The sequence below is a fragment of the Polypterus senegalus genome, chromosome 14, assembly GCF_016835505.1.
Source record: "Polypterus senegalus isolate Bchr_013 chromosome 14, ASM1683550v1, whole genome shotgun sequence".
Taxonomy (NCBI): Eukaryota; Metazoa; Chordata; class Cladistia; order Polypteriformes; family Polypteridae; genus Polypterus; species Polypterus senegalus.
Genome location: NC_053167.1, coordinates 118,826,165 through 118,839,725, shown reverse-complemented (window position 1 = coordinate 118,839,725; position 13,561 = coordinate 118,826,165). Strand labels below are relative to the sequence as shown.

At 42.5% G+C, this 13,561-nt stretch overlaps 1 protein-coding gene across 1 annotated transcript; it reads left to right on the top strand.

The window, feature by feature from the left end:
• The first annotated feature begins 6,880 nt into the window (after positions 1-6,880).
• On the top strand, positions 6,881-12,148 carry LOC120514827 (regulator of G-protein signaling 21-like). Its single transcript, XM_039735420.1, has 5 exons — positions 6,881-7,038; positions 7,487-7,564; positions 9,563-9,624; positions 9,984-10,150; positions 11,228-12,148. The coding sequence occupies exons 1-5, from the start codon at positions 6,920-6,922 to the stop codon at positions 11,414-11,416; spliced, it is 615 nt and encodes a 204-aa protein (XP_039591354.1). The 5' UTR covers positions 6,881-6,919; the 3' UTR covers positions 11,417-12,148.
• The last annotated feature ends 1,413 nt before the right edge of the window (positions 12,149-13,561 follow it).

Below are 13,561 nucleotides of genomic sequence, written 5' to 3'. Positions count from 1 at the left end.
ACCTTATCTGCTTGTAGTCCAAACATAGAAAATGTCTAGAATCAATTGAACTGTGTCCATACCTCAGCCAAATATTCCATAATAACAAAAAGGGCATCACTCTGGCCAACTTGGGATTGTCAGGTAACATCACTTCACTTTCATTGAATTTTAACACAAATAAAATATTCAGTTCTCACACGTAAAAAGTAAATAGGCTGGGAACTGAATAAGGGCCCATAAAGCTGTGAGGCAGCAGTACTAACAATCACCCATCTCCACAGACAGGGTAGACTTACTGGCTTTAAATCTTGGTGTTCAAATGGCACCTTTCTCTATAACCCTAAAAGAGGAACTTCACCATTTTGTCCGGGCTGATCTCCCAGCTGCTGCACATTCATTACATTTACAAAACGACACAAGCTTAAGCTACCCCTCACTCCCCCCAGGTATCTCTTCAACATCATAACTCCTCTTACAAATGTTACACACACATCCTTCTCCTTCCCATGACATTTAGATCAATGTTTCTTATTCTTTCTGCTGTTGTGACCTATGAGCAAATTCTCGACTCTTCAGAGCAGACACATTGATAGAGGGGCAGTGCAGGTGATGGATGGAACACTTACATTTCAGCCAGTAATGGCAAAAGGGTCAACGATTAAATAACGCTTTGATATTTGCTTTCTTCCTTTAACCCGTTATGCAAATATACCTGGGCAATGCCAAGTACTGAGCCTAGCATATACAGTATACTGTATTAAACAAAAGGGCAGAATACTGATAAAGAGTCGTGGCACCTCAAGAACATATTGGGAAAAATAAAACCCAGACATAGGTTCTATAAATCAATGCTGACTTCCGGTGATGTGATGTGTCTAACATCCCGTGTGACGCAGAAGGGTTGGGACTTCCTACGGGAGGGCACAGGAAGTGATGCTGCTAGTCCTGGGCTGGATTGGGACTGGAGGTAAAAGAAGAGAAATGGTTACCCAACAGCGCCTTCTCCCTGTCGAGAGTGGTAATTACATCTGTTGATAGATAGATAGATAGATAGATAGACAGGCACGACACCAGAATGTCCAAACACACACACTCTTTATTCACACTAATTACAATATTTACAGATTTTGCTCAGTCCTTGTTCCTTCAGCCACCTCCACTTCTCTCACACAAGCTCCACCCTCTTCCACCTGACTCTGACAACCCGAATGGAGTGAGGCGGCCCCTTTTATCTTGGCCCGGATGTTCTCCAGGTGCACAATGACGAACTACCAGCAGTCCTCCAGGGCTCAAGGACTGTCCAGGCACCCAGGGAAGAGTAGTGCCGCTCTCCCGGTCCGTCCTTCCTCCAGGCATCTGAAAGGCACTATATTAATGCTAATATGGGTGATGCACCATCTGTTGGAATGAAAAATGCAATGCATTTTGTTACTACAGTCAGTCATTCAGTCATTTCCAACCTGCTATATCCTAACACAGGTTCATGGGGGTCTGCTGGAGCCAATTCCAGGGTGCAAGGCAGGAACAAACCCCAGTCAGGGTGCTAGTCCACCACCGGGCACACATACACCAGCAACAATTTAGGATCGCCAATGCACCTAACCTGCATGTCTTTGGACTGTGGGTGTAAACCCATGCAGACACGGGGAGAACGTGCAAAGTCCACGCAGGGAGGACCCGGGAGGCGAACCCGGATCTCCTTACTGAGAGGCAGCAGCACTACCACTGCGCCACCCTTTGTTACTATATGCATTACAAAATACATTTCAATAGATAGTGCATAACAAAATAATAACCAGAATTACAGGAAGAGCAAAGTGGATTCCACCCCGACCATAGAACAGTAGACCAGCTCTTCTCCCAGGCACAGCTGGTGGAGGGTGCATGCTAATATATATAGTTTTATGGTTTTTGAAAAGTATATAATTGTGTTTTGGGAATTGCTGCAGGAATGTGGGATAACAGGGCTTTTCCATCCATCCATTATCCAACCTGCTATACCCTAACTACAGGGTCATGGGGGTCTGCCGCAGCCAATCCCAGCAAACACAGGGTGCAAGGAATGAAACAAACCCCGGGCAGGGTGCCAGCCAACCGCAGTAACAGGGCTTTTCTTTCATGCTATTTGTTCCCTATATAAACACAGTGAAATCACTGTCTGAATACTTGCCATTAAGTCAGATTTATTCACTGTGGCTGCCGGACTCCATCATGGCTGTGTCTTATCACTACTCTCATAACAGATGGGATTGCTCTCTCCAGGCGAGGGAAGGTAACTGCCCTTAGTGCAGGAGTTCAGGTATCTCTGCTAAACAAGTGATAGCAGAAGGGAATGTGAGATCAACAAGTAAATTAGAGCGTGGGCAGGTGATCTGTGGGTGTTGTACTGAACCATATGGCTGAGTGTAAGGACAAAATTATTGGTTTAGTGGTTGATCTCTGTCTGTACCAAGAGCTGTGGGTGATCAGCAAACAAATAATATTGAAAGTATACAAGTGGAAGAAATGAAGTTTCTTTGCAGGGTGTGTGGGTTGACACTCTGTGATGGGGTCAGAAGTTGACTGATTTGGGAGAGCCTCAGAGCAGAGTCGCCAGTTGAGGTAGTTTGGGCATGTCACAAGGATGGCTGGGCACATCCCGCTGAGTGAAGACCCTGCAGAAGACCCAGAACATACTGTAGGGATTAAATCTCTCTGCTGGCTTGGTAACAATTAGAAATTCTGGAGAAGGCCTTGGAACCTGTAGCTAGGGATAGGGAAGAGTGGGGTTAAGTCTGCTTGGCCTGCTGCCATCACGACCATCGCCAAGGAAAGTGGTTTTAGAAAATGAGATGTGATTTGGGCCGGTGTAGGCCGAAGCCAGGCACTCTAGTGGAAGTGAGGCTGCCTTCTGGTGCACCTCCTCTGGACAGACTGGTGGGATTCGGATATGCATCCCTAGATGTTTTTCAAGGCCTCACACCACTTTGGCCACTGTGTGAGGTAAATCTTAACAGCCCTAAAAACATTATATACCAAAATAAGTGAACATCCTTTTTAACCACAACTCCTAACAGGTTTATCCATTTGTGTAGATGTAACCAATTGTATGATAAATGTTGTAAGTTGCCTTGGATAAAGGCATTAACCAAATAAGCAAATATAAAAGTGTAATGCAAGACATTTTTGGAGATAGCCTAGTCAGGGAAGTCCATTTTCATGCCAAGATTTAGTGCTGAAAGCGTGTAAACCTTTTGTTCATTGAACAGAGAAAGGATGAGTAAAGGGTTGCACCCAATTACTGAAAACACAGCCAAGTCTCAACTGACATATTGTACCGACCCAGATATCGATGGAGACGCAGGAGAGGAATCAGCCACTCTGTGCCCACTGCTGGTGAGTGGCCCTAAAAAGGACCATTGTCATCTTCAGTGGCCACTTCCGCCACACCACTCAGATCTTCTGCGGCTCCATGAACTCAAAGTTGCTTTGTTCCTTTTCCCATTCCTATACATGCCATCCTTCTCCACCTCACTCCTCTCACCTGGGGTCAAAGGCAACTCATGTGCCACACCATCCTCTGGCACAGTGAGCCGACCCGAGGCTCCCCAGTGGCCACAGAGAGTGGGCTTTAGTAGGTGACGTGATTGAAGTACTCTCTAAGTGCTTTGTCTGAGCCCCCCACTCTGGGGCTTTGGCTTCTCTGGGTATTCTTCCCCTTTGGCCACCTGAGAAACATGTCTCTTTCCATCGTGGACCCAGGGATGCTGCAATATTTCATTTTTTTCAAGTTAGCACTGCTGCCTTATGAAGAGATTGCCCTGTGCCTGGTCATTGTCTGTTTGAAATGTGCCCCTGTTCCCATGCCATGTTAGCATTCTGATGTTCCTCACTCATACAAGGGGGTACCCAAAAATAACTGGAATCTGTACCTGGTGTGTAATCTCGACTTACCACTAGGTGTAGCACACTTACAGTATTCTGTGGCAGTCTGCCAGGTGGCATTGCTCTGTATTGTTCGTACGCCATTCTGTGTCGCTGTTTCTTGGTGCTTATTAAACGTGTTCTGCGATTTTTGTGATGGGTGATCATAAAGAACAGCGAGTCTGGGCTAAATTTTGTTTTGTCTTTGGGAAAAGCTGCTGAAACTGTAGTGATGCCCTAGAACAGGGGTCCTCAATCCCAGTCCTGGAGAGCAGCAGTGGCTGCAGGTTTTTGTTCTGACCTGGTTGCTTAATTAGAAAGCAATTCTTGCCAATAAAGCACTAACAAGCTATGAAATTAAATTAACTCTGCTATGTCAGGTCATTCTCATATCCTAGATTTTCTTTCCCTTTCTATCATGCAAATGATTTGAAGGCTAAAATGGACGAGTAATTCTCAGTCCTTCACTTTTTTCTCTTTATTTTTCTTCCAAGTATTTAATTAAACCCAATAGTGCAGATAAATACACACAGGTGTAAATGTAAATAAGCTAAATGGAGAAATGCTGCTCTCTCTTGTCATTTGCATGTTATTGATAATAAGGAGCAATTAAAATAGCTGTTTAAGACAAAATTAAGCAATAAGAGCTCAAAATCACTAAAGTGAAGCAGAAGTGTTACTTTAGCAATAAGTGCTTTTTATTAAGCAACTGGGTTGGAGCAAAAACCTGCAGCCACTGCGGCTCTCCAGAACCGTGATTGAGGACGCCTGTCCTTTTAAAGAGGAAGTTTTAAGTCAGGGGTGTCCAACTCCGGACCTGGTGGACCACAGCGGCTTCAGATTCTTATTCTAACTCTTTTCCTAATCAGTGAGCAGCTTTCACTGCTAATTAACTCCTTTTCCCTTCATTTTAATAGCCCTGATGCGTTTCTTCATTAAATGGTAGCCAAACAGAAACGTGCCGACAGATGACCAGCTAAACTGGGATTTCAAACTCCAACCAATTTCACTCCAACCAGTCTCTTAATGAGAAGCCAGTTCTTGCTGTTAATTAAAGCCGTTACTGAATATCATGACTTGTTCCTGCCACAGCAGACTGCTGATTTTCTGTTTTTTCTAAGACCACCGCCAAGATGTTTTGGTGACCTAAGCAGACCAACGTGACCAAGACATGGGAAATGTGCTAAATAAATAAAATGTATTATTATTATTATTATTATTAAGACCTTCACCTTTCTTTATTCTCATGTTAGCTGGTCATGTGGTGGCTTGTTTTGTGTCTCGTTATTGTTTGGCTGCTCATTAAGGAAGAAGAAACAACTAAGGGGGTCTGAGTCACGTCAATTAAAACTAAGGCAAAACAAGTTAAATCAGCAGGAAAAACAGCTCACTAATTAAGAAGATGGAAAGAGTTAAAAGCTTCAGCCACTACGGTCCACCAGGACTGGAGTTGGACACCCCTGATTTAATTAAACCACAGGTCTACGAGCGGTTTTTGTGTTTCAAACGAGGGGAAATGTTACTTGAAGACCAATCAAGATCTGGCCGACCTTCCACAATTACGAAGGATGAAAATCTTGAAAATGTTGGCCATGCAATTTACAAAGATCATCATCGGACTATTGAAGAGATTTCTGAATTGACTTGTGTGTGTTGGAGTTCTTGCCACTCTCCATACTCACCTGATTTTGCTTTTTCTTGTTCCCACATATGAAAAAAAGAACTCAGAGGAAAGCGTTTTTGTACCATGGAGGAAGTCAAAGAAAAATCGCTGCAGGCCTTGGACAACATCCCTGTTCAGCAATTCTAAAAATGTTTCCACCAGTGTGAACAACCGTTGGCACCAGTGCATTCATTCACACGGAGAGTACTTTGAAGGAGACTAAAGTTTCAGTTAGTAAAAAAATGATTAAAACATTTTTTTTTTTTCAATTCTGGTTATTTTTGGGTACACCTTTTATGCAGATTAGCTTCTCTGGCAGCTCTAAAACTGGCATCCTGTCCAGGCCTGGTTCCTACCTTGCACCCTGGTGCTGCTGGGATATTCTCTGGCCCCATACCACCTGAACTGTATCAAGCAGGTATTTGAGAACGTGTCCTTCAAAGTCATCATCCACCTCCCTGCCTGATTTCAAAACGCCTTTTTGCTTTCCCGCCATTCGATTTATTAAAGCGCGGGTTTGCATTTTCTAAATTCACTTCCTTGGCTGTCTCTGATTGGCTGCATTAAGTGCTTTGGTTTGTGTTTTTTTTCTTTAAGTTTAACGGCCAAGAAAAGTACCTGCCAGCTCCAGAGCTGCAGCCTGAAAGCATAAGACGGGAAGGGCGTGGCCTCCGACCGCAGCGGATGACTTAGCTTGATGGATGTCTCACAGCGTGGGATGGCCGCCTAGCGGAAACCACAGAAAAACGTTAGAAAAGCAAAAAAAAAACTTTTTAAAAAGCAGAAGCCTGTTCTTTACTCATGCTGTGTGCATCAGGAAGCTCTTGCTGGCTTTTTCCCATCTTTTTTTAATTTTAGAGGTCGTTATACTGCACATGTCTGCATTCCTGCAAATAACAAATAAAGTGAATGAGGCGACAGTCTCACACACCCTTACATCGCTCCGCATCTCTTCTGAAAGCAGAACATTTCTTGTTTTACCCAGGTTTAATTCATTTTTGACCAGCTATGGTTTAAGAACTTCTGCTTACGCAGTGCCAACCAAACTCACCATCACCCCATTTATTGATTTAAAACAGCAGCGTGGCCTGCATGCCTGTATCTCAGTCTTCTAAGGGAAAGGCGTTCAAATTAGGACCATCCAGATCACGCTGCTGCGGCTAACCTCACGTCATAACTTCCCCTTTTGAGCATTCAAGGGTGTGAGTGAATGTGTGTGTGTGTGTGTGTGTGTGTGTGTGTGTGTGTGTGTGTGTGATAGCAAGACGGAGAGAGCTTTGGCCATGCCTCCCAGCCGTGGCGTGACGTGTATAAAAAGAGCTCTCATAACCCGGGCACTCCACATAGCAGCTGGACTGGCAGCAAAGGCCGATGCTCCGCAGGGAAATCTCATTGAACAAAATGCCAGGATTACTCTTCCCTTCTGCCGTACTCAAAGAATCTGATTTGAACAGCATGGAGAAGACAGACAGAAAGAAAACAAAGAATTTGTAAGTTTACCTTTGGGAGGACATTCTCATTTATTAGGCTCAACAAAAGCTGATTCATTTGCCTCATCATTATGAAGATTATCAGGAGTAACTCAAAGAGCTGCCCTTCTGGGTGAAGTTTCAATTGTTCTGTTAGAATGGTTCATCTAAAGCTTATGCATCACCTGAAAGGGTTTCCTACTCAAAATGACATCGATATAGAAATTATATCAGTATATATTTACAGATATGAGTGTTATAATAAAACTCATAAAAGCTTTCAGCTATTTTTCAACTTTCACAAGTAAGCATAGGCAGTTAAAAGTGCATCTGTGCTGCAGGCTTGATACTGCAATCTGCTGGAAGCAACGCATTCCCGTGAAGCCTCCGCAGGCAAGGACCAGAAAATTCTTTATTAATTAGAAACGTAATTAACATGTATATTTTGTTTGTCATTCTTTCTTTGCAGGGGTAAAGATTTTATATGCCGACTTCAGTCCATTTTTCCCAGCCCTGCACCTACTGCTGATTCTTCAAAGTTGTCAAAGTAAGTAAAGGCAGTCATCATATCTCTGAATGGGAATTCATTGAATTCATTCAAAAATTCTTAAATATATTTATATTAAGCAGATAGATGGTTATCTGACTTATAAATCATAAACAGGGATAAAGATATGTTGTTCTTCATACCAGAATCAAGCATGTAATACGTGCATAAAGCAACCTGCATGAATACAGTCGATCTATCAATATGTTAGAAAGCTTTCTATTAAATAGTGCCTTTATCTATCTATCTATCTATCTATCTATCTATCTATCTATCTATCTATCTATCTATCTATCTATCTATCTATCTATCTATCATATGGTGTCTTTCATATCTATCTATCTATCTATCTATCTATCTATCTATCTATTTTCAAATCTGTTTATCTTGAGCAAGGTCACAAACATCAGTGGCAAACCAGGAACAAACCCTGCACAGGGCGCCAGTCCATAACACGGTGAACAGACAGACAGACATGCACGCACGCACGCACGCATGCACACACACTATTTAGCAATTCCAGTTCACATAACCTTTGGTCTTTAGGAGAAACACAGAGCACCAGTAGGAAACCCACATGAACACAAGAAGAACATGCCACCTCCAGATAGGGAGCACCACAGTCTCCTTGTTGTAAGGCATCAGTACTATCACTGACAATGAGTTGTTAAGTTCAATTTATCAATCTATTATATACAGTAGCGCCTTTCATATCTATCTATCTATCTATCTATCTATCTATCTATCTATCTATCTATCTATCTAATATATTATGCCTGTCATATCTATCTATCTATCTATCTATCTATTTATCCATTATATAGCGCCTTTCATATCTATCTATCTATCTATCTATCTATCTATCTAATATATTATGCCTTTCATATCTATCTATCTATCTTTCATATAGTGCCTTTCTTATCCATCTGTCTTGTCCCTCGTTCTGAAGTGCTCTGACTTCACACACGCACCATCTACCATTTCAAACTTTTTATAAGTCACTATCTGTGCATGCATTAAATACAAAGTCACTGATATCTACCTTTTTATCATATAGTGCCTTTCCTATCTCTCTCTCTATCTCTTATGTAGTGATATTTAATGTATTTCATATAAAGCCCACTTTCATGTCCAGAGTCACTTATATCTACTGTACCTATCTGTCACACAGTTCCTTCCTATCTCTTGATCAACTTTCTAAACTCAGCCCTTACACAGCGGCAGAGCTCTCGTTGGCAGAGTTCAGTTGCCCTTGATGGCACACTAGTCCAGTTCAGCCATCCTGACTGACTCCTTTGGGACACCAGTTGGACTGGGGATGAATTTGGGGTACTTGAGAAAGCGTTATTTGAATATGAGAGGAACGTGCAAACCTCGAACCCAACCTGGACTTGATCCCCGGTCCCGTGGAGGGGTGAGGCAGTGGTGCTCACCATTGTGCCACTCTCTCTTTACCGTGGGAGGTTTTCATGTTTTCTTGTTGATCATCTACGACAAAACCTCTGTGGTGATTTTCACATTTGTGTTGTTTAAGGTGCTGATCAGTAGAGGAATAAGCAAAATTAAATGTTTTTCTGATTTTCTCATGTTTTTAATGCTCATATTTTATAAGTAAATTTTTGCCTGACACTTTATACATTAAAAAACATTTGATGTCGATGAAGTTGTGCACAATGCACTTGATGAGCAAAGTCAGCACGGATTATTAAATGACATTCATGGGGAGCTTTGCATACTTGACTTGTGGAGTTTGCGTCTTTCTCTGTGGGTTAGTGCGAGTTGCCCCCACTGTCTCTGGTGGGTGTGCATTACTGTGTCTTGTGCCAGACTGGCGTGGGCCTCAATGATAATTCATGCGGTACACTCATTGCCCCAAAGTGTGGCTCCCTGTGACCTTGAAATGAATATGCATGCCAGAAATCAGATGAATGCTTTTCAACAGATTTTTTCCAATTTATTTTGACTAACCAAATTGTTTTTTTCCGTTCCTCTGAATAGACTTAACACAGAAGAAGCTCTGCTGTGGTCTCAGTCATTGGAGAAGCTCCTGCAGTCTAAATGTAAGTCTCCCAAGTTGGAATCTTGATCATTCTTACACATAAAATGGCAGTCTGAAGGCCAATTTAGGGTGATAGGGTGCCAGGGTGCCAGAGGATGCCCTGGTAGCACTGGGAGTAGGGCAGGATCCAGCAATCCCACCGATTGTGAGGTCTAGTAGTAAATGCTGCCAGGACCCCTGCTGGCACTAACCTCTACAATTATAATTTAGCTTTGTTAGAGCTGTGAGGTTAGAGTGCGCACCCAGAAAGGCGCTATAGCCCATTCAAATGGATTAACTTGCATTTTAAGAAACGTAGAACATTCTTCTCAAGTAACCACGCACACTAACTTCCCTTCCCTCTTTGAATTTATCTTACAGACGGTCTGCCCGTGTTTCAAACGTTCTTAAGGTCCGAGTTCAGCGAGGAGAACATCGAGTTTTGGCTGACCTGTGAAGATTTTAAGAAAATCAAATCCACATCCAAGCAGGCATCGAGAGCGAAGAAGATTTATGAGCAGTTCATCCAAGCAGAGTCTCCTCGCGAGGTAAAGTTTGTCTCCATCTGTTATCTGGGAACTCTTTGGCAATAGTGCCCCCTACTGTAAGCCCTGTTAGAAATTAACAGTTGAAGGTCTTGTTTTGAACCGTTCAAAACAAAAGAAGTCTTAGCATCTTTTTAAGTGAACCTTACTAAAGTAAGAGCAGTGCTGTAATTTTAATTTGTTTGGATCAGCATTTCCAATGTCTGTTGGAATGAGGCAATTAGGGTTATTAGTTAAGCCTTTGGAGCTAAAGCCCTGAGGCTGTGGGTTCAAATCCTGCTCCTAACACTGTGTGTTCAAGTAACCTCAGTGCTATCATTTTCATTTTTAAGACTAATGTCTCACAAATCTGTTGAAAAAACGCAGTGTAAGACTTTGGAATTCAAACTTCTGTGGTTTTGAGTCCAAATCCCACTGCTGACACCATGTGACCATGAGCGAATCACTTCTCCTGCCTGTGCTGCAACTGGAAAAATAAAAGAAATGCAACCAAAATGTTACATAATAAGTAGAAAATAAAATTAATAAAGCAACAGAACAGAGGATTCCATGCTCGGAGCTTGTGCCTATTTTTAGTTATACTGTCTCTAAGTGCTCAATTATGCGTAATAATATTAAAGAATCAGTTTCAAGAAAGTAAAGCATATAAAGTTTAATATGAATAAAAGAGGTGTAACTCTTTATGAAGAAAAATGAGAAGAGTTTTGCAATTAGTTTTAGTTTCAACTTGTGTTTGACATTTACATTTAGAATAGAATTATTATGCAAATTGGTTCTCTAAACAGCAAATAAACACAAATGCAGATAAAGAGGGAAATAACAACCCTGACTATTTCTAGCTTTAAAAAGCTTTATCAAGAGCAGGCTCGCCTAACAATATGATTTAGAGAGATGTTTAATAATGTGGAGTACTTGGACCCACATACAATATGGCCAGAGGACTCCCATCCACCCGACGGTTTGTGAGTAGGTGGATGGAATCGCGAATGAAGACACAAGATTTACTACCGTAGCCTTCTAGAGATGCAGAATGATGGTATGTTTGGAAGAATTTAACCCTGACGATTTCTCCTCTTGCAGATTAATATCGATCATCACACAAGAGAAGCAATCCGACTCAACGTTCAAGAGCCCACCATGTCGTGCTTCGATGAAGCTCAGAAAATCGTCTACGGTCTCATGGAGCGGGACTCCTACCCAAGGTTCCTTAGATCAGAAATCTACCTGACCCTATCGGGGAAGATTCAGCCGAATCAAGTCAAGGGATGAAAGGGCCCTCTTGCAGACTAATGAACTAAGCAATCCATCGCAGATGGAAACCGGGAGGATCTCGTTCTGATCAGCCCTGCGATCTGTGGAGCTCAACGAAAAGATGGTGCAGAGGACGTGGAACAGCGCCAGAGTGGGGATTGGATTTGCTTGTGACAGAAAGAGACAGTAAGTGAAGGGTAAGAGCCATGATGGACCGTCAACCCTGTGGCTTAAATGATTGTGCCAAAAAGGAAGGGCCGAGTAAAAAGCAAGAGCAAATCGCAAGTTCTGCTGGCTTAGGTGGATTTGATCTGGTGGAGCACATAAAACAAGGTCACCTTAGAGACTCGCTTCACACTTTTATGACCATTTATGAACATACTGGAGTTCTGATGACAGATGAAGAGTTTGGAGAGCCGTGCTAAGACAGATGACGGCTTTTGTATTTCATGTTACACCAGCTAGCTGCGCACATCCCCTGTATTTCACAAAACCAGTCTGGAAAATCCCCAGTGACTACTGAGACACTTTCGTTTTCGAGGAGTACAATGCAGTTTCTCTCTTCATCCACACAAAAGGCAAATGAAAAATGGCTGGACTTATGCATTTTGATACTAGTTAAGAGTGAATAAGAAAGTCTAATTTATTTTTTTAAGATTTTGTAAACTTTGAACTACAAGCCACTGTAAGCTATGTTTTTATACTGCTGTCGTCCATGTTTCCAAATAATAAAAGGATTATTTAATATTAGAAAAAACATTGTTTCATGATAAACCCTGCACACATCTGCCTTTTTGGCCTTAATGTTTCTATATACTGCGGTGGGCTGGCACCCTGCCCGGGGTTTGTTTCCTGCCTTGAGCCCTGTGTTGGCTGGGATTGGCTCCAGCAGACCCCCGTGACCCTGTAGTTAGGATATAGCGGGATGGATAATGGATGGATGGATGCTTCTATATAAGCGTATTTATGGTGTCACAACTCCGGGGACCTTAATTCCTTTCCTGGCCTACTTACTTTCTGTGTGGACTTTGCTTGACCTTGCATGTCCATGTGGATTTGCCCTAACATTTCTAAGATTTTCATTGGCATTTCTAGTGAACGTTGGTGAGTGTGCCCAGTGATGGACTGGCATCCTGCCCAGTGATAGCTCTCAGTCCTGCCTGGAGAAGGTCCACCAGTGCTTCATGGTACTGTCATGAAGAGAGTGAACTCCAATAATACATGCATGTGTTTCAGGTAGTGTGATGCCATCATGATCAGGGGATGTGCCTTGCCACCACATAGACCTGAGTTCAAATCCTGGCCCAGTCTGGTTGCAGGATGCACTTTCTAAAGTTTTCATGTTCCCATTTTGTCTGTGTGGGTTCTCTACCTGCACTTCAGCTTTTTTCACATGAGTCTTTCCAGGTGAGGAGTGTAATCGAAATTGTGCTTCCATCTTGTCCAAGACTGGTTCTTGCTTTGTGCCCGATCATTTGGGGTTGGAGGCACTGTATCTCCATGTACATTTACAATTTATTTGCTTAGCAAATGCTTTTATCTAAAGCAAATTACAAAAGTGGTCAACATAATCAAGTAACATCAGTCTGGAGATTGTTAAGGACCACATGTCACAGGGCAAGGTAACAAAATTGATCAAAAATGAAGAGCTCAGAAAAAATGCAATTAAATGGTTTTAAAACTCTAACAGCTCATGTCAGTAAGACAGAAAAATCACCAAACAAAGGAGTCTTCAAGCACTTCCTGAGGGAGTCGGAATCCTAAATGGAGGTGGGCAGCTCATTCCACCAGTTAGGAGTTACTCATGAAAAGAGTCTGGACTGAGAATTGATACCACAAAGAGGTGGCATCACCAGACACTATTCATCAGTGGGCAAAAAGGAGCGTAGGACCTCACAAGTGTCTTTATATATATAGGTGCTGACAACTCTGTAGGTAAGCTTTAAGGATCTGAACTTAATATGTGCTGCTACAGGAAGCCAATGTAGTGATCTGAAAAGAGGAGTGACATGTGCCCGTCATGGCTGGGTGAATACCAGGGGCACTACTGCATTTTGAATCATCTGTAGGAGCTTGGTGACACATGTGGGTACTCCTGCCAACAGAGAGTTGCAGCTGCTCAGATGTGATAAGACCAAAGCCTGGACCAGGAGTTGTGCCGTA

Coding starts and splice junctions, on each gene's coding strand:
- LOC120514827 (XM_039735420.1), top strand. CDS start 6,920: ATGCTCCGCAGGGAAATCTCATTGAACAAAATGCCAGGATTACTCTTC. Junction 7,565..9,562: donor GATTCTTCAAAGTTGTCAAA/GTAAGTAAAGGC, acceptor TCCTCTGAATAG/ACTTAACACAGAAGAAGCTC. Junction 9,625..9,983: donor GAAGCTCCTGCAGTCTAAAT/GTAAGTCTCCCA, acceptor TTTATCTTACAG/ACGGTCTGCCCGTGTTTCAA.